General features: G+C 38.3%; 2 protein-coding genes across 5 annotated transcripts in view; one reads left to right on the top strand and one right to left on the bottom strand.

Moving 5' to 3' along the window:
- On the bottom strand, positions 70-27,815 carry CPNE3 (copine 3). Of its 2 annotated transcripts, none has more exons than XM_021388778.1 (16): positions 27,678-27,815; positions 19,553-19,692; positions 18,915-19,094; positions 17,752-17,826; positions 17,275-17,346; positions 16,390-16,473; positions 14,752-14,841; positions 11,435-11,533; positions 9,554-9,640; positions 8,903-8,962; positions 7,422-7,555; positions 6,930-6,984; positions 6,779-6,830; positions 6,030-6,163; positions 3,575-3,823; positions 70-2,648 (listed from the first exon to the last, which is right to left on the bottom strand). In XM_021388778.1, exons 2-16 carry the CDS (start codon positions 19,682-19,684, stop codon positions 2,538-2,540), a joined length of 1,614 nt encoding a protein of 537 aa, XP_021244453.1. In that variant the 5' UTR covers positions 19,685-19,692; positions 27,678-27,815; the 3' UTR covers positions 70-2,537. The 2 variants fall into 2 exon arrangements, with proteins under 2 accessions (XP_021244453.1, XP_021244454.1); XM_021388779.1 differs by having other exon boundaries at positions 3,587-3,823.
- RMDN1 (regulator of microtubule dynamics 1) overlaps positions 27,684-27,991 on the top strand; it is a 28,358-nt gene continuing 28,050 nt past the window's right edge. Inside the window, exon 1 of one of the 3 annotated variants that reach the window (XM_021388783.1) lies at positions 27,684-27,991. In XM_021388783.1, coding sequence (XP_021244458.1) covers positions 27,796-27,991 — 196 coding nt within the window. In that variant the 5' untranslated portion in view covers positions 27,684-27,795. The other 2 variants (XM_021388781.1, XM_021388782.1) reach the window with 2 other exon arrangements.

The raw sequence follows: 27,991 nt of genomic DNA, 5'->3' as shown, positions 1-27,991 counted from the left end.
CTTGAAGATCTTTTCCAACCTGAGCAATTCTATGATTCTATGAATACAAAAGCAAGACAGAAGACAGTATACTGAAATGACAGTTTTAATGTATAGGCAATGTAAATCATTTAGCTTCAGAAACAAAATACATATGGGAAGTATTTAAAAAAACTCTGGTCACAGGTTATTTCTCTGCTGTACATATGTATATATTAAGACATTAAATAGCAAAAAGCTCTTGATTACAAAGACTGCTATACATCATTTTTATCACAAGATGGTGCAAGTGATCTACAAGCACACACACTTTCCAGAACTTAACACACAATATTTTGCTTGTTACTCTCAAACTAATATGGCATTTTTCACATGTAAAAATAAAAAATGGCAAAACAACAAAATAATTCCCCTTCTTCTTGATCCAATTTCGTGATCCAATTAGCTCAGAATACTGCTTCAGACTAACATGGAAATTTCCAAATTTTTCAACACGCTCTTAGCTGTATGCCCCAAAGAGAAGTATACTTGGAAAATGATTCTAACCATTGTCAGGTCTGAAACACATTTCTTTTACAAAGGATAGGGTACCTTGAGAATTAGGCATTACTGATATGCTATTTAATTTCCTAAGCTCAAGGAATATAGGAGCAAGTTTTATTTTATACATGGAAGACAATCACTACAGTTATGCTTATTAACATACGTTAATGCATTTAAATGCACTTCCACAGCAACATGAGAAGAACTGAGATAACTGAGATGCAGCGTCATATTTTTGGCAGAAAGCTCAAGAGGAATTTTAGTAGTATCCCAAATTCCAATCAGTAGTACACATCCACTTCAATGAATCTAGACAAAGCGCTAATACCTCATCTAGTTTGTTCTCTGTGTGTATGGAGCACATGACAAAACTTTACTGGTGCAAAATCATACTTTATCAATCTAAAACAGTGTGATTTAGGTTTGTAACTACTTCCTTAATATTTTCTGTTGCAGATCTAGCATGAGAATTCATTATACCTTATGTATGAAATACTGATGCATTTGCACTTCACTTACAAAGAAATGACTCCATATATTTTTATATGACCAAACATGAATTATATATATATATATATATGTATTTTTTTTTTTTTTTAAGAGTGCTTGACTTAATACAAAACAAAATATCTTTCTTAGTATTTCAGTCCTAAAACAATTTAGGTCCCTCTTCCATCAAAGAAAACAGAGTAAAGAATATCACATTAATTGATGATTGGTAACTAGTCAGCTGCCTATAGAACCTTTGGACTAACCTACAGGATGTGTAAGGTGATCTCAATACGCACCCATGAATATTAATACATTAACTTGAACTCAGATTTTTGGCAGAATTATACGTATGTGGGAGAAGAGCATAGCAGCTCCAACAGCCAGAAAAGACACATACACTATAATCTGGTGCCATCTTGGGTGCCCAATAACATTACATTCAGTTTTAGCCCATTTCGTTGAAACATGCCACAACTAGACCATCCAAAATTCAGAAGATACTTCCTTATAACTTCCTACTGGGGGTGGAAGAGGAAGGATTGTTTTCCGCTGGCACTTTTCATTAGCTCTTGAGAGCTCAGAAGAAAAATACGTGATTCAAAATACGACAAAGATCAGTACGTAGTAGGTAACACTTTCAAGAACAAGCTTTGTGTGTTAACATGCAGTTATTAAACAGAATTTTTCAGTTAAAATGTTAATTTCTACTTCACAATATGCCCTTGCCCTTTAAAGATCAACAAGCATGTAACTGTCTCACTTAAAAGAGAGAAAGAAAAACACCTAAAGTTCCTGTTTTTTAGTTAAGTTTTGACTCAAACATATCTTACAGCATCTATAGTAGTAGTCTCAAGGGCCAGTAGTATTTTTCTGAGATTTTTAGAGATTTTTCCACATATTCACACAGTCTTAGATCTAAGGCACTGATCAAAGGCACTGAAGTAGCAAATGTAAAGTATGTACACAAGGAGGGCTTTTACACTTTGTTCTGGCACTCATGTAACTACATCACTACTGTAACAAAATTTTCTTATGGTGCCTTAATAGACACAGAAGCCTGAAGTATTCCAGATTTGTTGTAGCATGTACACTTATCTGCTTGGAGATCTACCCTCTTTTTCACTGGTTTTATGATCACCGAGAAACTGCAGTGCTTAGTGTTGATCCCCACTCAAGTAACTGATCACTCTCACTGGCCATATTTATCAAACAGGCAGCCATTCTGCTCTCCATCATTCTCCTCCTTCTCTCTGCATATTCAACCTCTTCTTTTTCCCCTTCTATTACTTTTCAAAATAAAACACATCCATGTAAGATCTATCCCACAAATCTACACTGATTACTAAAGCAACTACAATTTTGGCCCTCAGAAGAGGCACTTGGCAAACTGTTTTGCAGGAAAAAGCTAACACATTACCACAGAGGTGTGCATATGTACGTATATAGAAATATCTCAAGAAACAAAGTCTGTAGGTACACCAAGCAAAGAAGGCATGAAGTCTCAGCTTCCCTGCTCAGTCCACTCACTTTGCAGCAGGATTTTTAGGAGGTTGCAATTTGTAGGTGCTGAAGTAGTTCACCACTTGCTGAGGGACTTCTGCCAGGACACACTGTGCCAAAGCTTCTTTTGGAGACTTAGGAAAAAAATAGAGAACATCAAGTTTCCATCTCTACCAAATGGTAAAGGAAATCCTAAGACAGGCAATAAGTATCTCTGCTACTAAGAGAAGTTAACATCTGACATTTACACTGTACCCTTGTAGGATAAATGGAAGTTTCCTTGTTATACTGTTTTTACTGCAAGATAAAACATCCACTGAAAAAATTGCTACTTTTTTTTTTTAAGGAACAGAAAACGTTTTATAAATAAACATACACGATATTGCTTTCAGTTTATTTTCCCCATCCTGAAGAAGTCTTCAATTTTTTAATTCACTTCTCCCAGAGATAGGACTTCTACATGTCAGACGAAGTAAGCCTGTGCATATTTTACTGGGTTGTACAGCAAAAAACCAAGACTCAATTCATTCATGTCTTGAGGGAAGGGGGTGAGAGGTATATATTTTTCTTTTAATGAAAAATACCACTACTGTTTTCCTACACACAGTTTCTAATGATGACTGCCTTACCAACTTAAACTTCAATTCTAGCACCACATTAAAATGTGACACTCATGTACATTTAAAAATGGACACGACCACAACAAAAAACTCTTCTCCATAGGAACAGATTCGCAGTAACATCTTCCTCCAAAATGAAACACACATCCTCTTGTTTAATCTAATCTGAGGGAGATCTACAATGGTCATTCACCTGTAACAACCTGTCAGAAATACAGTGCTCAAACCAGGCACGCACTCTTCAAAACATGAATCAGCTCACCTAATGGAAACTCTACAAATGCTGAAAGTCTTTCGCCCTTACTTTTGAGCATTTGATAAACATGTATCTCAGACTTCACTTCTTTTTAGGGTCACTGCAAAAGCTCAGAACTGTAAATAGGGTATCCTAGCAAACTTAACACATCTCCACAGTTTATACTTACTACACCATTACTTACCACGTTACTCACATTTTGGAACTTCCTAAATGGCACAAACTGGACAATGTCTCTGACAGCCGGTTCTCCTGACGAAGACCTAAGAACTCCATTGTCACCATCAAGAAACTCCATAGCATCAAAGTCCGCTCCTCCAACACCAACAATGATAATGGACATGGGCAATTTTGAAGCATTAACTATGGCAGATCGAGTTTGATCAAGGTCTGTTATCACACCATCCGTTATGATCAGAAGAATAAAGTATTGCTGTCAAATCAATAAAAACACTGTGTTATGATAGAAAGAGACAACACATAGGTATGTGGGCTTAGAAAACGCACAGACAGGTTATATACTGTTGTGATTTTAAACGAGTTCATCGCACTCACTGAAGTTTACAAATATTTGTGTTCTGCTCTGGCTTCTTCTGTACAGTCCAAAGCAATTTATTTGGACAATAAAATCTTCTAAGTCATCTTTCAATACTCCTTCCTCAAAAACCAATCCTATCACACTTCCTTTCCTCTCCAAAATCCCCAAATAAACCAAATAACTTATTTTCCAAGTATGTGTCCCGAGATATAGAACAGTTTAGTGAAATTCTGGACAGAGTAGAGCTTGCATTTGAAGCCTACATTTTTTTCCCTTCTGCTCTATCAATACCTTTATGAAACACTAACCTTAGCTTCATTCATTTAAGAATGGATGAACAAGAGAATGTAACCAAGAGAAACAGAACAGGTCTCTTCAGACTTACTTACTCTTAATATGGTAAGCGACTTGCACATATGTAGGTCACTCTGAAAGTAATGCCTATTTTTTTTTTCCATGGAAACTACAACCGATACAAAGTGCATACACTATTTGATAAGAGTACATTCTCTGCTACAAAACACAATTTTTCAACATAGTCACCGCCATTAGCTATGTAGTTTTGCCAGCGGTGAACAAGAGCCTGCACGCCACGCTCTTAAAAATCAGTACCAGTGGAGATGACCCACTGTTTCACAGCTGCTATGATGGCATCATTCCTAGGAAAACACTGCAAATGCAGTTCATCTTTCATAAGTCCAAACAGATGGAAGTCAGAAGACACCAAATCCAGACTATGCATTGGGTGTGGTAGGACACTCCAGCCAAAATCGGCAATGCACTCTAAGGTCTTCAAACTGGTATGGAGTCTAGTGTTATCATGTTGCAAGATAGAGGTTGCTCTTCCCTGGTTTGACCCCTGAAGTTCAAGCCTTCAGCTTATTCAGCGTCACAATGCAACAGTCAGAGCTGATGGTTTGTTTGGGTTCCAGAAAATCCAGAAGGATCATCCCTTCCCTATCCCAAAAGGCAGCGTACATCACTTTGCCAATTGAGGAATGTACCTTGATCTTTTTATTTGATGGGGAATTCATATGTCACCACTCCAGGGACTGACATTTTGACTCAGGCTCGTAGCGGTGACACCACGTCTTGTCGCCAGTAATGATGTGTTCCAGGAAACTGTCACCTTCAGCTTTGTATTGGTTCAGCAGGTCCTCTTAAACTTGTATACAGTGTTCTTTCTGTTCCTGTGAGCATTCTTGAGACCCCCATCTGGCCTAAACTTTGTGATATTCCAGCACTGCCACCATTATTTCCAATACCGATATTCAGCTCTGCACACAGTTCTCTGGTTCTAGTTCAATGATTCGCGTGGATGAACTGGTCAAAACACTCTTCAGTTCATGGTGCAGCAGCTGCATACAGTCATCCAGAGAATGGCTTGTTTTTCACATCACTGTTGTCACTGCTGAAACGCACCACCCACTGACTCACTGTATTAAAATCCACTGCTTGGTCTCCATAAGTGTTCAGCAAGCACTGATAAATGTCAGTGAGTGCATGAAGGAATTCAGTGACACACCTTTACTTCATCCACACTTGCATGTCAGATGCCATTTTGTCAGACTGCCCTCTGCTGCCATCTGTCAGATGGCAACAAAACATATTGGGATTTTGATGGGAAATTACAACCTCTACTGCCATGCCATCAACATCGTGGGGCCAACATAATAAAATAGGAGGCATTACTTTCAGAGCAGCCTTTTTTTTAATATGTAACAGGGTGGAAAGGGCAAGGCACACAGCACGTACAGTTTTATAACAAGGACAGTTCATTATCTATGTTAGTATCCATTTATTATCCCTATCTTTCTTGGTTATATGATTGTAAGCTTTGAATAGAAAATGCCATTAAGATACTGTATGTTTTTAAGTAAAAAGTTTTGGAAAGTTTACTCTGCTAATGAGAAGAGAATTGTGAACAATCTGCTAGAGTAAGTTAGATTTTATCTAGTTTCAGAGGTATCAAAAATCAATTCACAAGGTAAATGAACAGCTGATTAAACAGGTACACTTACAAGTTTAAAAGAAAAATGGTATTTATAAACAAGAATGGAAAGAAAATTAAAAAATAAATACACTATGATAATGAACTTACAGATGCTGTTTGCTGTTGTGTGGCTGCGGCAGCAAATCTTGCCACATGATTTATAATTGGAGAAAAATTGGTTGGCCCATATAACTTCACTTGAGGAAGACAAGCTCGATATGCATCAACAATGCCTTGGATTCCTAGAGAATATAAACAGTTTCAATGTACTCCTTGCATATCAGAATATTTTGAAGCACTCCATCTTTCTAAAAACACTATCAGTTATTTGAAGTAGAGGTGCCAAGATTTACCATCTTGGCACCTCTACTACCATTAGCCAACCATGACGACAAAAACTAAACTAAATTCATAAGTAATGGAGGCCTTCAGCTTGGCTTTAAGTCAAGAACTGCAAGGCCAAATACTATATGTCCAAATATGTGCAACTAAATTTCAGCAGTTCTCTTTGGCTGGCAGCTTGTGGTAGTTAGAAATGTGATCAGAGCGCCCATGTTGAACAGGCACTCACAGAATAGTACTCAAATTAGAAAACTCCACATCAGCAGAGTTTACCTGCAATGCGGCCCTAGTTGGTAAAAAAAGGTTTCCACAAATCATTTCAGAAGAGAGACCAAATACTACTTCCGTTAATTAAGATGCAGTTTATAAAATTGTTTCCTGCTAATGAGATGACTAATTTCATCTAATTAATTTGAGCGATATGCTTCACAGTTCTCTTTTTCAAATGTTTTTTTTTCATCCTTTCACATTAGACATTTTATTCTCTATGTATGATGTTACTGTCTGTGACTTACCATTACAGAATGGGTTTGATGGGTTAAAATTTATAGGGAATTCATGTGACACCTATAATACACAAAAAATCAGTCAGGACAAGATATACAATCCCTTCCTAAAATAAATGTTTTTAATTGTCTTATCCAGTGGATTTAGGCGTTCCATTACCTGATAGGAAGGAGGAATCTGTGCACCAAATCCAAAGACTGGAAACATCTTATCTCTAGAAAGGCAATTTTGAAGAAAGTGAAATTACTCTCTTCCTTTAAAAGCTGTCCTAGTTCAGTAAGTTTAGCTAATCAGTCCCGCCTTTGATCATTAAAAATGCAGTTTATTAGAAATTAAGAGGCAAAATTAGGCGCAGTTCCACCTGTAATTGGTTCTATGAAATAAACCAGTTTTTAAACACCAAAGTGGCAAAAATTCAAACGATTATTTAAATTAATGATGCTCTTTACATCACAGATGTAAAAGCTTTACTTGTCCTGCTGAAAATACAAGTTTCTGCTTGTAATTATGTGACTGTGCAGTGACTACAGAGTTTTTTTTAGCCCTACATTCAGAACTTCACAGGCACAGAACTTTCACAGGCACATCTGCTGGCTAAAAAAATCTATTCATACTTGAAAAAATGACTAAAATAAAAAAATTAAAACTTACGTGTCATAATCCTGAATGACCATCCCTACAGACCAAATGGCTGTTAGGTATTCATTAACTCCATCAGGGCTGAGGTAATGAAGGGAGTCTGGAGAGCGTGGATCTCCATTGGAGCCTGTGAAATCTATCCCCACCTGTCAAATGCAGTATTTAAAACAGGCTGCTGTTAGAGGTGAAATTGTGCATCCAATCACTCTCAAAGCCAAAGTAAAAACTACAAAAGAATTATAACCTGCTATTACAAAAATCTAACAGGCCCAGTACCTACATCTAAGTTTCTTGAAGTTTAACACCCTTATAACAATGCCAAAAACAGCAGAAGCTCTACATCTCTTGGAAGCACTGAAATTATTTTATCTGTCAGGTTTTGGCTGTGTTTACTTTCAGTTACCGTTCACAGCAGCTCTTCAACGGCGGCGAAAATAAGCTCTTGTTTCTTGTCATATAACTCTTTCTGCTCAGACATACAACTAGACAGACCCAGTGGAAGAACTATTTCTAGGCCTTCTCTGATCAGATCATCTTCTCTCTTCTCGCCACTGATGATGAGGCACATTAGTATGGTGGAGACTTTTTACTTTTATTTATGTGGCACTAGTTTTGTGAACTACAACCTAAAAGCCAGACTCTATATGATGGCTTCTGTGTTTTGCTTTCCTTTACCAAAGGGTCTTGAAAACCATCATCCAGGGCAAAAGGGAAATCTTCAGTCAGGATGGAGGTGGCAAGCAGGGGAAGCCATTATGGAAAAAAAAACAAACACCTGAATAAAGTCTGAACATCAGGGAACTGTAAGTTTGTCCTTGGTTTCCTTCCACACAACTCAGCCAGTCCTTTCTGGAAATAATCACAGGTTTACTTTTGTACTGTGAATAAAGAAAATAATTTTTCCTAAACAAACTAGATAAGACCCTGGCAAAATGGCTTCCCCCCTTGCACTTGGTTTACATGGCAAGGTGTTGCCAATGGAGGGAAGCTCTGTAAGATGCCAGAGGATGCTTCTAGCTGGCTCTACAGCAGGGGAACAGTGTGAAAAAGAGACTGCAATCCCTTTTTCCAATCAACTCTGTATCACTCAGTGAAGTACAGGCAGGCAGGAGAGTCAGAAATAAAGCTGATTCCGGAAAGAGCATGCAGGAATAAAGTATTTTTTAGTTTTATATTTATCACTATCCTACTCTATTTTTAGCTGGCCATAAATTAAATGAACCTTTCCCAAGTCTGTTTTGCCTATGGTGGCAATCAGTGTATGATCTTAGCTTTAGCCTGACCCATAAGCTTTTCCGTCTTATTTTCTCCCTCTGTACTTCTAAGTAGGGGAGTGAAAACGTGGCTTAGTGACCAGACAAGATTAACTCAACACACTCCTCCACAGAACAGAACAAAATCATACAATAATCAAATGAAGAGCATAGGTAATCGATACACTTCAGTTCGGCCCAAAATTTTTGAAGTTGTTTTACATAAATGATTTAACTTACTGTGAAATTCAGCTGACACCCACCCATGATGTAATCGAGGAATGTACATTCTACTACGATCTGAAAACAAAAGACAGAAAGTAACTGGTTTTTTTTTCCTGAAAGGGAGAATAATAAATATTGTTGGAATCACCTCTGAGGTTTCAGATTTCTTATCTTTACTCATGCAAATCACTACTTTCACTCTACCAGTATGACTCTCACTGCAGTGAGGATATTTGTAGTCAACGCTATCAGCTACACTTTGCATCAGAATCAGACTTGTTACAGAGGTTCTTACAGACAGACAACACAGCAACTCCAAAAGCATCATCGTTTATAAAACAACATACTAAGACTCATCAGATTTTAATTATGAAATTCAGTGTTTCAGGAATGGCCTTACAAATTGGTAAGCAATCTTTTCCACATAGACAGCAACTTCAAGAGAGTATTAGAGGAGGAAGGAGAGGGATACTCTCAAGGACAGACATGATTCACCTGTAAATCTCCCTATTCCTTATACAAATCAAAGTCCTTAAACATTTACTACGTCTGCCAATTTCACACATTTTGAAGTTTCTTGTAGTTTAAGGATGAAGATATACTCAGTCAGAGTTGTTGCCTGCCTGAACAATTAAAAACAAAGTAATACCAGAATATATTACTGACCTCACAGTGCTTCACACTCACAATTCCAGAGTTCTTGTAGTTTTTCTTCTTCTGTCTTTTCTTTTCATTGATGCATTCAAATTCAACCTTCACAAATGCAAAAAAAAGTACTATAAATATTATTTATGCAACACTTTCAGAAATTCTTTCCTCTAGCACCCATACATTTGGCTTGTATTAAAAATGCATTTCGTTTCACTATCAAAAGTAAACACAGCCAGCCCAATATCAGCAAGAAAAATCCTATTATCCTCCCATCAAGAAACCGGTAACTCTCTTACCAAAAGCTTACAAGAAGGTTTGTTTAGACAACAGTATTTCAACTATATGAAGAAACTCTGTACCATTTTCTGAGCATTCTGCTAACAACTTTCTTTTTGTCAAAGGCGCAGCGATTCAGGCAAATCACTACTGCTCCCGCAGCAGTGGCAGTTACACAATGAAATGAAAGGTATACATGTAAGCTTTCCAAAAATAATTTCTTCACGCTTCACTAACTAAACCAATACCTTAACCACAAGGTGGGATCTGTAGCTAGCTGTGTGAAGCAGGTACTGCCATTGTGCAGTCACTGTGGCATAATGCTGTGTGTTTGGTGCGTAAGTAGTCAGAGCAGCTATTTCAGCCCTACCTTCTGACTTGTTGCCAGAAAAACAGGCTCCACTTCTTTGGTTTAAATTAAATTACGCTTTTCAGAAAAATCATCTTGCAATTAACCTCAAGAGAAAAAAGGCACAGAGTACACTAACCAGGTCAGCACCTGAGAAGTCTACATGCCCCTTCTTCATTCCTCCTAGAAAAAAAATCTTCCATAAATGTAGTTGATGTCATAACTGAGGGAACCGAAGAACACACTTGGAGTATTCCAACATACTTTGGAAATATTTTACAAACCTTTTCAAATGATTCAGATGATGCAGAACTAGAAATTAGTTCTTTTTGAAAGTATACTGCACTACAATATTTGCATCGTCTTGTATCTTTACATCATACTACTGAGACTGTGAAAATATAGGGAAATATATATAGGAAAATATAAGAAAACCAAAATTCTTTGCCAATAACACAGAACATTAAGAGGCATTAAATGGAACCCTGCAGTAATTCAAAATGAATTCAGGAACAGATATCAACAATAAAAGCCTGGCAAGGCTCAAACCAACAATCAAAAACATCTAGAGTCAAGGCTGACCCCTCATCATCAACAGCTTTGAAGAATTTAGTACGAACACAACGATCAAGATGTTAGAAAAGTACAGGCAGGCACTCAGTATATCTTGCCAATGCAGGAGCGATTCTGCAAATGTTCAGAATTAAAGGAAAAGATGGGAAAATACTTTGGCAATATATATGCCAATAAAGCAAACACTTTAATGTTATGGTTACTATACCTCCTTTCATTTTTTGAAATGGAAACTGTTTATTATAAGGTTTGCAAGTTGTCAGTGCTCATCAGAACACAAAAAGTAATTTCACTTTAAAGAACAGCCAGCTAATGACCAACTGAAGAGTGTATTACAGTTAAATGCCATATTTTATGGTTTTTTTGTTTTGTTTTTTTTTTGGTGGGTTGTGGGGGAGGGGCTTCTCTTGGGGAGTCAGGAATGAGTTATGATTAATGAAATTCATTTGTGCTGATGGTTAGGTATTTAGATATTTAATATCGAAAGACAAAAGAAAACCCACAACTCTAGCCAAGATACTAGGCCCAGAAAAGTGGATTAACAGTGTAAATGCTAAGACAGCCTCAGCTACAGTAGTACTGTTTAGCTGTAGCGCAGCACAACCCAGGTACCAGAAAACCAAATTATGTAAACTTTGTTCCAAAATTAGTAGAAGAGCTCAAAAGTACACAAGTAGCTTAGACTAAGTAAGACTTACAGGTGAGGACCGAGATGCTTCCTTCAGTTTTGACATCGTGGTTTGAAAACTTCCTATGACATCATGAGACCCATCACTATCATAGTCATAGCACTCAACCTAAAATGAAGCATTATTCAGTGTTAATAACAGAAGTAAGCCTACCAAAGCTATAAACACAGCAATGGCATCTTGACTGAACATCCAAAACATTCCTGGAACTCTTACATCATTGACTTTTTCTTGTGTTGCAGTCTTAGGTTTGTATTAGCATTTAATGATTATGGCTTTTACCCAGTTGTAATCCAAACTACCCAGCTGCAGATCAGATTTTCCACTGAAGTGAAGACTTAAGAATGCTAAGAGTAGGAATAGAATCTATATACTTTTTACCTACCATCATCATGGATTAGGAGGCTTAATTTTTCAAAAGTATTAAGCAAATTTAACATTCAGTATCTAGCACATTACTCTGCGAGATAACTCAGAATTTGTAAGTATATGAAGAGTCAGCTCTAAATCTAGAAAGGACTTTATTTTTTTCCTAATACTAGCAAACTTAAAGAGTCTCTATGATCCACACCTCACAGATCTGAATGTCAACTAAAAATCCCTCCTTGCCTGTATTCAACATTTAGTGGTAAGGATTTAGTATTCAAATAATTCATCTTTTAACACCTCCAAGACAGAACAAGGAGAAAGCAAACATTTTTTTCTGTTTCAGAACATATCAGCTTAAGTTAACATAATTTTATCACCATTGCTTTCACCATAATGTCTTTATGTTTGAAAGCTAAAACTCTAAACACTCCCCAGCTAAGTAAAAAATCTATAAAACGGCACACGCTAGTTCCATCCACTTCTGATATTTTACTACCGTTTTGCATGCAGACACACTAGTTTACTTACTGCAATTAATCAAATCATAGAAAAATAAATGTAAACGAATTAAAATATTGAAATCAAGAGTCCAAGAAGCAATTTCCCATTATTTTGAATTAAAAGATAAACCTCAAAAAAACCTTTTCCAGAACACGAATATATATGTATATATTTATATACATATATATATATAAAACTGTACAGCTGTTTTCACATCTTTCTTTCAACACTGAAAAAGTCTTGCTATATTTGAGAAACAATTCAATTGCACTGACCACTTCATTTAGGAATAACAATGAAAACCAAACGTGAACATACAGGTTTGAGTTCCTGAGAGAATTTATCTTTCAGAAAACAAGCAATGATGTTGAAGCACAAAACATGATGTGGAGATTCTATGCTGTGGAGAACATGCCTCAACGTTGCAGTTTGCACTACTCCTACAACATTCTGAATGCACTAATAAATACAAAACACATGCACATGCACTGAATAGCAACTTAAATCTCATATAAGCATCCACAGTATCAACAGACTGATGTTCCTGGCAAATCCTAGGTGTATTATTTTGAACACCATAAATAAGCCAATCAAATAATCTGCCAAGAACTTTGGTACCTGAAATCCAAAACTGAAGACACTTCTTGAGCCTAAAGTTACAGTACTCATTCACAGTTAACACAATTATTTCATTTAAAAGGAATTAGTTTATCTTGCTTGATATATTTGATCCATTGAATTCAGTCATCAAAACTTAGTCCAGGCAAGACAGAAACATTTACTTTATTCCATGTATACTCTCTCGGACACATGGTAACACAAGGGAACCATGTGAAATAATTGTATAAGAATTTTCCCCAGCAGAACTAGGCATGCTTGTTCCAGATTAACAGCTCACATTCTCAGCACAGAAAAGCATCACTGACTACAATCACACTCACGAGGAACACAGCAATAAATCCAGAAGACAAAGAATCAACTTGGTTTGTGCATTGCTGGGAATACACAAACTAAGCCATTAAACAGATGAAAAGCCACTCATTAGGGAAAAACTGGTACTTTTACTTACTATGAGAAATAGCCCATTACGTACGTAACTGTGCGCATATAAAAGTGTAAAGCATTATTTAATCCTTCAATACTATGATACACTTTTGTTTGCATTTTAATGTTTGAAGTGATAGCTCCTGGTTTCCTAAGTTATGACAAACCAGAAGCTGGAATTCAGCCTGCTGTCAGTTTGCAAGTCCAAATAGAATCGATTTCCTCTGGAAACAAACCTACACTTCTGAGGGAAGATTCCAAAAGAATTAATTCAATCAATGGTCTTAGTTGATGTTTACTGAAAAAAATACATATTTACAACATACTCAGAAGCAAGAGTTACTCAAGGAAACAGCTATTTCAAGGAAAAGGGAAAAAGAAAGAAATGAGAGAAGAAAAATCAAAGCAGCAGCAAGGGAAGCACATTCGCAGGTTCTGCACTTGTGAAATTGTTCATTAGGCTGCTCTATAACTATGTATTTAAACACATACAGGCGCTTGTAACATCCACATTTCTGTGGCTGTTAAGCACTTTCGAAGACTGCCTCAAGCCACAGTTCAAATGAGAACATGAACTGCATGTGACAGATATTAGATTTTCCCCAAAGAACAGAAAGTACAGCAGTTTCATTTGTTGGTGGTGTTTGTTTGCTTGTTTTTCCAAATGGCAAAACAACAGGTTCCTACAACGTTCACATTAGCTTATGAGTTAAGTTTTGATTGGCTACTATCTTCAATTCCATCCTTAAACTAAGGAGATTCTTGAAGAAAAACACAAGTTAAACATAGTTCATTCAAGGGAAGATTTGAAATGCCAGAGTTAAAGATCAGTCCTAGTAAAACTGTGAATCAGCAGATTTGGTTGACCTGATAGAAGGTTCAGTTTCACCTGAGGAGAAAAGTTGCTTTATCTGGTATCTAGAAGATACATCTGGTCCACATCTGTTATCTCAGCACGTATACATATATAAAAGTGCAATTAATTACATCAGGTTGATTTAATTAAAAGTAAGAGTTTAATTAGTGTTATTTATTGCACCAGTTACAGTGTTACACAATCATCCATAGCACAGAATGAAGCATATTCTAAACCTTACAGTGCAACTTTCACTATGCAGTATCTTAACACCACCAATACTGGCTGATGAAACGTGATAACTGTAAAATCTAAGTGACAAACGGACTTGGACATTCCAAAGCCACTTAGGTTCAGCTGGTTTCCCACACCTTCAAAGACCAACTTTGAGATCGAAATTGCAAGATGTGAGATTTTTTTTTTCTTCCCTCAAGTGACTTTCAAATACATAAATAATAAAAGCCCCCAAATTTTCCATTTGGTTTGAAACAAAAAGAAACAGTAACTAGAATAACACATTGACCATTAATTCACATACATATTTCTTATACATTACCTTGATTGGCTTATCCATATCACTGTAGCACAGAGAATTGAGAGAGATTTTAAAGGGCCTCCAAACAGGATTCAGGTTGTTTTTAATAACCTGGAAGAAAGAAGGCAGATTAGTACAGTTCTCAAGAGTGAAAAGCAGTCATCTATAATTGGTCATACCTTCACATAATGATTTTCGTAAGTGACTAATGCTGCTGTCAATCACTTCTTGAAATCCAAATCCCAATGCATAGGATTTAAACAAATAAAATATTCTTAAAATGCAGTATCATTGCCCAAAATAGATGGGAACTTTTCAACTCCATTTTCTAGACTGCACTGTGATCTATACAATTCAACTACACGACAAAATTTTACATTTCTTTATATTTAAATATATAATGACATTATTATAGTCATTTTAACTTTTTTTTCCCTCTTTTTTTATACAAACAACAGACACACAAACATGACTTACCAAAAAAATTGTGCAAAATTATTACATTGGAATTTCTGAACACAGCAGTGCTCTGGAGATTACTTTTCACTCCAGCCAGCGTTTATTCTGAAACACTACTTTTGGAAATATAAGCAGTAACAGTGCTTGAGGACAAAAGGACACCTTACTGCACACAGCTAAATAAGTGATATTTAAGAATACCACTGGAAGGTCTTCAAAGCTTGTCAACCAGAAATTGTTCAAATACAAACACTCAGTAATGATTTTATAAAGCAAAAAAACAGTTATTAACAAGAAATACTTAATACCTAGTAATACCTACATTTCCAGCATTAGACATATGTAGAGGTAGAAACATTCATTTTGAAAATTAACATAGATAATAATACAAATAAACGAACTTTAGTAAATAAACACAAAAAGGTTTTCAAAATCTGTTACAACGAACTAATCTTCCAATCAATTCTAGCCTGGAACAGCAAATTCTGTATTCGTTATTTAAACTGAAGATGACTGAAATCCTCATGGAAAATGTACTTTTCATGCAGAAGAATGGCCTTGCGTGAGAAATTAGTTTTATAATCCCCACATAAAAGAACTCACACTTCAACATCTGTCTCACATGAATATAGTGACTTTCAATGTGCACACTACCTAAGTTTCAACTACGGCCTGAGCTTATGTTAGAGTTAGACATTTTGAACCTACTCCTACCCTGTCAGCCACTGCCATGGAACCTCTACCCCTCCTGTCCAGAAGGCTGCTGCTGCTTTCATTTTCCCTCACTCCGCATTATCCTTGGCATGCCCTTGCTAGGGAAGCATTCAGTATAATTCCTTTCATTAAAAAGCTAGTACAGCTAGGTGACACAGTCAAGAGCAATGCTGTTGAAGAGCAGCACGGTCACATGCGTGTCCAAATCCTACGTTTAGAGTAGCACTTAAATGGTTTGAAAAGGTATTATATACAGATTTTAAACTTTCTGTAAGTTAGAAGACAAAAATAGATGGCATAAAACAAGACCAAAGTAAGGTAAACATTCTCTCCTGTGAGAAGAGAAAGTCAGTGGAACAGATGAGGTGTCTTCTAACAAAACCACATGTGAACTACTGGATCATACTCTTCTGGTTGTAAGGTGGTATGACACGGTGAAAAATCAAGAAACTCAACCACTAGGTTGCTGGCAAAAGAATATCCTACCTCTGTTCTGTGAACCATCACCCAGTTTCCATCTGCAGTCTGCTTGTGGAATTCCAGATAAGGATCTGACTTCCCAAAAAAATCCTGTATTTGAAGAACATATAATTATCCCAGAACAGCCTGTGGCATAAACACCATTAAATGCCACTTAAAAAACACTTAAGATTAGAAAAAAAGTAAGGTAAATATTCATGGAACAAACACTTCACAAGAAGAAATGTCATTTTGGTTACATTACCACTTCTGAAAGACAGAATTTCACTTTAAGATAAAGTTCTGCTACAACTACATACTACACACCCAACAGTTCAAGCAAATGAATACTTAAAGGAATATGTATTAGGATACGTAGTAAGTAAAGATTTGATCCAATTAAAAAAAAAAATCATAAAACTGGCCACGAAAGCTAATAATACTTTTTCTGTTATTAAAATTACAATAAAATTTTGTTCTAAAAAGTTTTTTCTAAACACAAACACTTGACAAGCCTCAAAACATTTAACAGATTTATACACTCTAACTGGACTTTTTAACATTTTTTAGAGCACTAACTGGTAATCAGTTATATAAACATTCAAGTCAGTGGATATAGCAAAACTCCCTTACCTTTACAAATAAGCATAACAACTTCCATTTAAATGGAGGAGCGCTGTTCACAAAATATCCCTACAACATACTCATTACATTAGGAAATGCTGTAATTCATTTGAACATGAGCAGTGAAGTTGCTCTGAAGCTGTCTTCAATTTCTTTTTCCGGCGTAAGCAAAACCTTAGTTGATAGAACCACTTGAGCAAAAAATGAGACTGAACATTTTGATGTTTTGTCTTTTGACAAGGTTCTGATTTTACTGCTTTATCAAAGAAACAGCAATCACTTAAATACCTTATTGTCCAATTTCCTTGCTTCTACTTCAAATAAGACAACTCTGTTATCCTTCACTTCTTCTGCTGTAATCTAGATAAGCAAAAAACAAATTATTTTGTACCTAGAAACTACAGTTTTCTTATTCTGTTCACAGTACTCTATGATAATTTCATTTTAAAAAGTCATGTTTGCGCAGAAACAAATAAGTGAAAAACTGGGTTTGACACTGGGATCCACTAAAGCAATGACACTTAATTAAAGATATTGCCAAAACAACATCTCATCATCATTATTTGGACAGATGCAATGAGTCTTCCAGATGCAGAAGCAGAGCAGCTCTCCTTTTGGATGACAAAATACTTGCAGAGAAAAAAAAATACTATATGAAATTCTTCATAGCACTGTAGATGGGACATACTGTGCTCAGGCCTCAAAATATATAAATGCAACAAAACAGTATTTAAGGATAAATGCTGAAGAGTGTTATTGTCTTACCGTAATGCTTCCTTTTCCAGCAGGTCTGCCATTTTTAAGTACCAACGGTTTAGTTAGAGTCTTGCTAGAAACTATCTGCCAAGATAAAATGTGAGTATCAAGCACTGTTAAAGCAATTCAACAGATTTCCAAATAAATTAAATAAGACAGTGATATATTTTCATTTTAAGAACTTTCCTTAATCAAGAAGATGACAGGCAACAGCATTACATTTGTTTCCCATGGTCTCCTACAGATAAAATAGGCAATACATGGCACACTTCAAAACTCAAAAATACCTATGCAGATAAACACATACAGAGTTTCAGATGAAACTGAAATAAAATGCAATGCAGAAAGATGATATGCATCTGGGTAATAATAATATCTTAAATTCTGTTCTCGAACTGTTCTCAAGGTTTTCACACATACTGTTCAACCACATGCAAGTCGCTTTTCACAAACAACTTCAGTAAACCGATTTACAAATGTCATGCAAACAAATGTCACCTCTCTCTCAACAGTGTTTCTAGATGGCTATTTTATCAATTCCAAGCAATAGTTCATAAGAAGCATGTCTACTTATTCTACAGGCATTTCTTTAAGAATGAACTATTAATGAACTTCATTTCACAATGCTGGCAGAGAGGGAAATTCCAAGAAGACTTTCCTGAGAAGAAATGCCTTCAAAGGATGCTTTAAGAACAACTTTTAAATAAAGAAGCTGTCCAACTGCAATAGCACCAATAGTGGAATCTGGCAAGGAAATGAGAGCAAAATCTACTTACTATTCCAGAACCACAGCCTGTTTTAAGTGAAAAGCAAATAATCAACATTAATGTGGCCCTTATGAACACTCACACGTTGCTCAGTGCATAAAAAAAGAATTTGAGTTTTAGACTAAGTAAATAAATGGCACTTATTACTTTGTGCTCATTGATATTCCACTTACTTTCAGAATAGCATTCTGGACAGTCATCATTCTAAAGCAAATTTTAAGGCAGCATCTCAAGAGCTTTTGCAAACAAAATGTATAAACTGAACTGAGATTTGAAAAAAGTACGGAAACCTATTTGAGACTTCTCCAAATACAAGTGAACATTGAGATAAATTTAAGGTAAAAGTGGTAAATGATTTGCATTGACTTTTATTTTCCTAATTTCAAAGAAAGTCTGCATACTTACTTGTCCCAGTGTACATTCAAATTCTCCTAGGAAGTCATCATCAGTCAGTTCAATGGTTTTGTTATCAATATCATATATCCCAAATTTAAGTTTCTGAACAAGCTCAAAATAGTAATCAATTAGAAATTTCTTTGAAAATTTAGGGTTCAAGGAATTCTTAATTCTTTCTGTGCGATCAACCTGCAGTTAGAAAGATATCACTTAGCTCAGAATTTCACCAACCAACTACACACATATAACACATTATTAAAGGCTGCCAGAAGTTCTTCTTAGGATAAAGACATATCTTCCTACAAATCTTTCACCAAATGCAACTAACCACAGTACAGAAAATCCACTGCTTTAATATGGGAGGTCCTGTTTTTCTTTGCTCCCTGTTAGGAGCATCTACTAATGAACAAAAAGACCAACATAAAAATAGCAGATTGACAAATCAAGCACATGACCATAGTTCAGGAATATTTCATTTCTAACAGTACTTTTAAAACATTTAGAAGAGTCCTGTCTGTCTTGTCTAGCGTATCTCAGGTCTAAGTATTTATTGGAAACAATAATTAGCATTATGCTCCAGTGCAGTGAAGAGGTCCAACAAGCTAGACCATACTTCTAACAGATTCATGAGAACCATCACACCGTACCTCATACCACTGCTGACCACTCGTATTCTGGAGAAGAACACACAGCGGGTCTGACTTGGAACCAATATCTTTATCCAAAAGGTTTGTGCAGGCAATAGTCAGCTCCACCTTTGTCACGCACTGTGCCGCCATTTGTTAAGCTAGAAAGCAACAATATAAATTGTTATTTTAACAATGGATTAAAAAGCAAACACAGGGATTGTCACAGCAAATTAATTATTTGACTGATCACTAGAATCATTAGAATCATCAGGAGTGAGATTCAGGACTCTATATTCCATTTTAGAGATTTATGATGAACCAGCACTGAAGTATTACCATCATATTCTTGGCTTTGCCACATATGGATAAAACTTTAAAATCTGCAAATACGAAACAAGACTGAGTCTTAGAATGCTTGAGGAACAAAATGCAAAACAGGGAACACCACGAAGGCACAGCAGTCTGGATTGCTGACAATAAAACTTCTCAAGCTTTAAATTTCATCCCATAAAATCCACATGAATGCCAGTATCTCATAATGTCAATATTAACAATACTGCAATGAATTAGAAAATAATAATATGAAATACTCCCTAATCAAATGTTTGTAAAAAGGTGCTGAAGTAATAAGCATGGCAGGACTGGGAAGATTTACGTGGGGAACAAGACTAGGTGATTTTGCTTCAGTAAATCTTTAAGAAGAACAATAATTTTAGTAACAGGGAAAAGCAATTTTGAAGCCAAGTAACAACCAAGAATTCTTCATGGAAGTTTATTTAAAAAAAAAAACACACAAACACACGATCTGAAAGCTTTCTCACATTTCCTCTGAAGTGTCAATTATTCCCTACTGGAACTGCAAAAATACACCAGCAAGTATTTACAAACATCAAGGAAGATGAAGCCCAGTGTGAAAAACAAGCATTTGCAACCCAAACCAGGCCTGAGCAACAGGTAGATTCAGGTTTACAGGTATATATTACGAGACTCCTCATTTTACTTTTCAGGAATATAGTTGACCATTTCCAGCATCTCCTTTCCTTGGGAAGTGAGCTCTAACTCAGACTAAAACTTCCACACCTTTCCACAAGCAGCCTGTCTCAGAAGTCCCAAAACCTCCTTTGCTTCAGGTTCTCTGTCTTCACGGGAAGTCCACAGCCCAGGCACAGCATCCAACTGCATTTACTTATCTTGAAAAAGCATGAGAGAAGACTGAAGAAGGAAGGAATAGCATTTGCTTCTAACAAGTTCACTTGCACTATATATATTACAGTGCTCTTGAACCTGAAACTGTATTCATCTCTTTTCCTTTCAGTGCACTTATATGGCTATTAATGCAAATAAACACCTAAATGCAATTCCATCCTTTCACTACCAAAATTTTACCAGTCGTTTTACCTGAGGGAAAAAAGTCAAGCACTAGATTTCAAGCATACTAACTGCTTCTAAAATTATGCTTTCTAGGCTTAGAAAGCATACCTTTAGAAAGTATTCTGCTTCTTTTTCTACTGTTATTTTCCATTCCTACTGGTTTCCTGGCAGCCAGACAGAGCTCATTAACAGTTAGTGGCTTTGCCCAGTGCACAGCAGAGCATGACTCCTTACTGCTGTCTCCAGAAAAACCACCTTGGTTGACAAAATGCTGCTCCAACACCCACTGATGCTGTGACAGAGAATAGAAAAGCTTTCAGGAAATGCAACAGAATTCAAACTTGGACTGAGACATAATTCTCAAATCTTGGGTAACGTTTCCATAATCACTCGTAAACAAACAGCATCCAGTTAGCCTAAAATCTGGTCAACTATTTCTACACTGCCTGAGCGTGTGTGCCCCAGTTTTCACACCACAAGTACTTTCTCATAGGAATACTTCAATTTTGTGAGTTCCTCTCCTCCTCCACACAGCACTGAGTTCCTCCACTATGTATCTAATATGGGAACAAAACAGATTTAGCAAGAGAGGCACTACACCAAAAGCATCCTTTAACACAAAGAATAAAAAAAAAACCTTCTTCCCTGCCCTGAGATACAAGTGTTCTTGAAACCATGTAATTGTGTCCATAGCAGTTTTAAAAAAAACTTCTAAAAAGAGCACGATTGAGCATATACACAACTTGAAAGCCAGATATTGAAGTAAGTCTTCACGCCTCCTGAGATGTTCCTTAAGTCTCTTCCATTCTGTTTTACATAATGCAAGGAGAAATTAACGCAAGTTATTTTCCTGAAATATTTTGAGAATACTAGGAATCGCTATTTTTTATAATGAGGTGAAGCGGTCTGTGACAATTTCAATGTGTTTCAAGAAATAATATTGCTATTTTTCTTCAAGAAAGACTTAATGAATGCCCATAGGGATGTAAGGCTGATACATTTCATAGTAAATATCTGCCTACAACCTGCTTTTAATAACATTATACATATTAAAAGTATACGTACTTAACCCAAAGCAATATTTACAGCAGTAAACAAACAGATACTTCTCTTGCAACACTGCAGGCACTGCAGTACTTGCAGAGGGCACACAGGCTCTAAATGCACGAGCCTCGAGTCTTTTGAACAGCAGTATCTGCTGGAGCTCTGCACATGCTGCATGAATCCTCATAACCCCATCCTGCACAGAAGGAAGAATGACTCAACTCCACACAATTCTTCTCCTCCTCATCTGAAAGTCTGTGTTAGCTGGAAAGTTCCAAAACAGGTTTGGTGGTGGGTGATAGGACTCGCAAAGATAACAAACACCTTCAAGGACCACAGTCGCTGTCAGATAAGTGTTCCCACTTTAAAGACCTGACAGAACAGAGCCTGGCAAACTGCAGTCTCTTCAGGATGGCAGAAATAAGGAATCACAGCTGCACTAACGCATTACCTCTTGAAACACCATCCCATAACATGTTAAGATCTACTAGGCTAGCCAGATGCATAATACTCCAGATGCATGACAAGTTACTTGCAGATTTGGAATACTGGAATAATGTTACGCAGACAGATAACACCGTCCGGGATCCTGCAGGATGAGCCTTAACCAACAGTAAGTTACACAACATGAGACATATTTATTCAATTAGTTGTTATTACAAAAGCAAACATGCTCCCCATTGGCCAAATATAACCCAAACCTCTGCCTTTCTCGATCTATTGGCTGTTTGTCTTGCAGATAGGGTATGCCTGGTAGCACACTGGGATGGGGCCAGATGACAGAGATGAAATGAAATAGTCCTTTTTATTGGAATAGATTTTAAGACCGCAAGAGTATGTCAGGATGTCCTGGTTTCAGCTGGGACAGAGATGCTTTTTTCATAGTGTCTGCTATGCTTTGGCTTTAGGAGAAAAACAAGGTTAACACACCAACGTTTCAGTTGTTGCTGAGCAGCGCTGTACAGAGCCAAGGATGTTTCAGTTTTCAGCTTCTCATACTGTCCTGCCAGTGAGGGGGACACAAGGAGCTGGGGGGGGACAGAACCAGGACAGATGACTTAAGCTGGCCAAAGGGATATCTCATGCCACATGGGATTCATACTGTGTGAAAAACTATAAAACTGAGTGGAGATGACCGGGGGAGGCAGCCACTACCTGGGTACCAGCTGGGTATCAGCCAGGGTGGTGAGCAATTGCTTTGAGCTTCACTTGTTGTATAAATATATATATATTATCATCACTGTTACTTCTCTCTTCCTTTTGGATCCTAATAAATTTATCTCAACCCAGGAGTTCTACTTACCCCCCCACCACTTCACTCTCTCCTTAATTTTCTCCCCCATCCCCCTGGAAGGAAGGGGAGCAAGCAAAAGGCTGTGAGGTGTTCAGCTACATGCCAGGTCAAACCACAACACAGGCTCTTAAAAACCAGGAAATTCTGGATAAATGAAGACCAAATCACCAAGCAATACAGTGGAGCTTGCAACATGCAGGCTCTGAACTCCAAAAAAGCAAATTCACATGTCACAAGGGAGATGTAATTCCTGACCCTATGACAGGCATAGGCCATCCAAGAACGTGATTAGATCAACTAAATATTTTGCACGTCTTCTTCCTTGAGCTGTCATAATGAAAGCAAAGCTCTTAGTCAGGGACTAGCCTTGTCTTGCAGTTACTCTAGTCATCTAATAGAGCGCTTAGGAACAGTCAGACTGCAGCAATCATGTCAACGCTGCAATACCAGAGGAGAGTTCAGACTTGCCCCAATACTGCTTCCATTGAAGAGCAGCGGTACGTTCCTAAGAGCAGGTGCTTCCCAATCTGATAAGCAGAAACACCTACCTTTAAAAAGACAAAAAAAAAACCACTCAGTGTGGTCCTTCAGCATCTTTACATAATTGTTGCACATGCAAAGAGCATAGAACAAGAACATATTCCCACAAAATGCCACAACTGCTGCAAGAAGCTGACAATGAAACTGTGACAACTGCAGCTTTCCTTCCTCAGAAGGACTAAAGGTGACAAAATTTCAAATCACACTACAACACGTGTATTCATGTGTATTTCAAAAAATCTCAGTGTAACCCTCTGATTCTGAAGGAAACAAACCACAGGAGCTGCCATTTCACAGAAGGTTACAAAGGTTAAGGCTATTTCATAACCTAATTTCAGCCCTGAATGTGAGAATTAGAGGCTTCTTTAAAAGTCATACCTCCAAATCTGAATTTCCGCCCATTTTTCTTCTCTCTTTACAGGCACAACATAGCTGATTAAACTCATGTTGCAGTAGCTGATGCAGTGAGAAGCAGAGTAATAGAAGCATATCAAACCAAAACACTTCAATCTGAATCATCCTGTAATTATTCCAAGAATCACACAAAACCCCAAGCAAAAGTTCCTTCTCCTCACATTCACTACTTAACATACAGGAAGGAACCATATTCTTCTTAATTGAACACGTGAGATTGTGCTGATAACACCATAATGACCACAGTGCTCATTTTATTAAGGATTATGCAGAGAAAAAAATAGAAGCTACTTTTCAAGAAATGTGAGGCATATGAGTGAGACAATTTTTTCTCTATGGGCAATGAATCATCTATTTATACAAGCTTCATCAGACTCAGGCAGTTTAAATATTTATCCACTGGATTGGCAGCACACTGGTGTAACAAGTCAGGCAACTATTCATGGGTAGTTCCTATACGTAAAAATCTATCATTAAGTTATTTTTAACCAAAGAATATATTTAGAAACAACCCAAACATCTAAAATTATGCATTATTTATTCAATTTCTAGGTGTAGAGCCACTGATGGACTTTAGATAACAAATCTTAGCCAGAAAAAAGAAAAACTTGTATCTCACCAAAACTGATTTATTTTATTGTAGAAACAAAGTGCCCGCAATCCCATGTTTTAGATTAACTCCTCACAGAGTCCTTTTCAAACCCAGCAAGTTGTAACTACATTTCCCTTAGCAGATACCAATTCTCAAAAGTGAATTTATGGTAACTTACCTCAGTGGTCTACCTGCCTGTGGGCTTCTCAGCAGACTGCTACAGCTTCAATAGAATCATTAACGTGTGAAACAAAAGGAAATTAAAACAAAGAATTGCTCTTCCTGTGTATCAACGTAACATTCAAACGCATGTGTTGAGAAACTTCAGTTCCTCTCAAAATGAGCAAACTGCCCAGGACAACACCACTGTAACAATTATTATTAGAAGACAACAGCTTTTGTTACAGAAAAAAAAAAAAAGTTTAATTAAGTCACAAAAACAACCAGCAAGTCCTTAAAGATTTTAAGAACAATTACAAAATTGCCTTTTTGGCCTCATTTATTGAATGCTGTTCTCTCCCAGTGCGATGACAACGGGAAATTAAGTAGACTCAGTGGCCTGTAAGCTCAGATCTGGGCTTCCACCAAACCTGTGCTTTCCAGAACTTATAAAGGTTCTCTAGGAAAAATCAATAAAAACACTATACCAGACTGCTTCGGCCTATCACTCTGTATCTCAGTGCAAACAATAACACTAGCTTCAGGCCGCTAGCCGGAGAATTACACTTTACTACAGCATGGACACCTTGCAAATCCTCCTGTAGCTAAGCAGCAGTTCTCCATTCCCTCTAACATCAGCTAAGTGCACTCAGCATTCATTGCTCCTGGGAGGCATTGCGCACGGTGGCACTGAACACACAGGACCAATCCCTGGAGCCATTAGATGAGTGCCCACGCACTGCTCACCTACTGCGTAGGCTTGCTAATAACAGTCCTGGGTGTGAGAAGATCAGGAGTTGCCACCACCACCTAATGAGAATTAATTCACCTGGCTCCTAATTGTGCCTTGGATAGAGCAGCGAGTCAACACACACGCCAGGATCCAGATACAAGATAAGAAGGATCTATAGGATAACACCTTTCAATCATAGAAGAAAGTCCGATCCCAACCATCAAGACAATTTCTTTAACACAAATTCAGATGAAGCAAGGCACACCCAAAACAAAAATCCTTCAGAAATCCTTTGACCATTGAGCAAAGTCACCCAAACACCTAAGAAAAAGCATCACACATGAAGTAATGTTAAGCACCAAATGAAGAAATTCAACATCAGTCAAGGGAACCATATTTTCACCTCCTAAGTAAGTGTTTCAATAAGTTACACCACAGTGTCAAACTAATGTTATTAATGTTATGTTACATAGTCCAATTGACCCAAGACGAGAAGTAACACTACTAGGTTTACCAGGAATTAGTGCTGACACACGTTAACTTAGCCATATATTATTTATGTTGGAGGGCATCCTGACTTTCACTGAAAAATAAACACAATTCATAAGGAAGGAGAAAACATATGCTACCATTTCATTTTTCCCTAAATAACAGGTATTTCTTAAAGGATACCAAGGCAGTGACAGCATTTACCTTACTCTAAATCAGAGCAGAGACAAAACTCTACCCCAGGTAATAACATTAAGCTGACCCACCTGCAGAGATGAGACTTTAGGAATTAGACAAATTACCCCACATTTACCCCCCAGAAATGGCTCTTTGTCACATCTGTACAGCTACAATGGTTTGCTTCCCTACAGCACTAATTCTGTTATATGTAACACAAACTCACACACTGGAAAAACACTCTGCTCTCCCTAACATCAGAACAGAAAAACAAGGGCTTCCGTCTGGTTCTCGCTTCTCTGCACATCCTCCTTGCTTACTTTGTCTGCTTCTAATGAGTAACGCTAGCATGGTGTTCTGCCTGCTCTCTGAAGCAAATCACACCTCTGTCACTGTATGGGTAGGTGGATGTATACATATATATCGTAAAATCTCTATATACAACGTAAGTTAATATTTAACAACTCAAGTGGAAAAAAAAAAAAAAGCCCACACAGGGCTCGGCTTGACTCTAAGTACTCGTGCTAAATATGCTTTTTTTGTACCATCGACAGAATATCTTTAACTTGAACTTTTGGAGACGTGAAATTTCCAAGAAAACGAACGCAAGGAGCAGTACTGAAGGCAGGGGGCCGTACGTGAGCTGTGGGATTGTTATCGCACTCTGAGTTTGTGACTGTAGAAGCAGCAGCGGAGAGCTTTCATGTTCTAACGTTACCCTAGCGGATAGCACGCAACGGCAAAAGGAGAAAAGAAAAAAAAGACAACACTGGAAGACCAACAGCTCCGTAGGTACAACAGATCTTGTTGTTGTTTTGTTCAAAAAAAGGATGACAACGTTGCCAAGCTCCTCTCCGAAGCCCGAGGGCGTTGCCAGAGCAGCCTTATAGAAGAGGGCCCCGGGACTCGGGGGCATGGGCACGAGGAGCTCCAGGAGCTGGGGGAGCGGTGGGGCAGAGCCTCGCCCAGGGGAGCCACTTGCAGCTGCTCCCGCTGAGCCGTGTCCCTCTCGCAATAGGACGGCGCGCACCGGGGCCGCTCGGCCACAGCAGGCGCTCAGCGCGTCCCCACCCGCAGGGAGCGAGGAGCCCCGGCCCCACCCCGCTTGCAGGGCACCGCCGCGCCCCGAGGGCGGACGGCAGAGCTGAGGAAAAGCACCGGAGGCAGCGGCCCAGGCCGGAGGAGCACCGAGTCCCGCGACAGACGGGCTCAGCCCCTAAGGCCCCGCGAGCAACGCCCCGTCCCAAGCAGGCAGCGCCCGACACGGCCTCCCGCGGAACAGCCGCCGCCGCCGACCTCCTCCTCCCCTGCACCAGATCGCTTCGCTCACCTGCGGGCCCAGATAGGGGCTGGCAGAGCGCGGAGCGGACCCGAACCCTCACTCCGCGGCAGCTGTAGCCACGCCCGCGCCGAACGGGCCCGCTCCGCCCCGGGGCACTAAGGGGAGCATGCGCGGCTCCGCACTGAGTGTCGGCTCTGCTCGCTCGCACCTTCTCCTCCCCCGGCGGACGATTCCGGGTGATGGCCGCTGTCGTGGTGGCGCTGGCGCAGCCCCTCCGCCTCCGCCCCGCCCGTCTGGGGCCGCTCCTTGGGCCGCTCCTGAGGGAGGCGGTGCGGGGCTGGCGGGGGCTCGGCGGGAGCGAG

The sequence above is a fragment of the Numida meleagris genome, chromosome 2 (assembly GCF_002078875.1).
Source record: "Numida meleagris isolate 19003 breed g44 Domestic line chromosome 2, NumMel1.0, whole genome shotgun sequence".
NCBI lineage: Eukaryota > Metazoa > Chordata > Aves > Galliformes > Numididae > Numida > Numida meleagris.
Note: the sequence above shows the minus strand (reverse complement) of the source record. Positions and strands in the feature narration are given on the sequence as shown.

What these genes read in the sequence shown, in the direction of transcription:
- CPNE3 (XM_021388778.1), bottom strand. Translation starts at nt 19,684, where the DNA reads ATGGCGGCACAGTGCGTGACAAAGGTGGAGCTGACTATTGCCTGCACA. An exon ending in AAGCATCTCGGTCCTCACCT is followed by an intron (nt 9,641 to 11,434) that starts GTAAGTCTTACT and finishes GCATTTGTGAAG; the next exon opens with GTTGAATTTGAATGCATCAA. An exon ending in GGTGTCAGCTGAATTTCACA is followed by an intron (nt 7,556 to 8,902) that starts GTAAGTTAAATC and finishes TGCATTTGACAG; the next exon opens with GTGGGGATAGATTTCACAGG.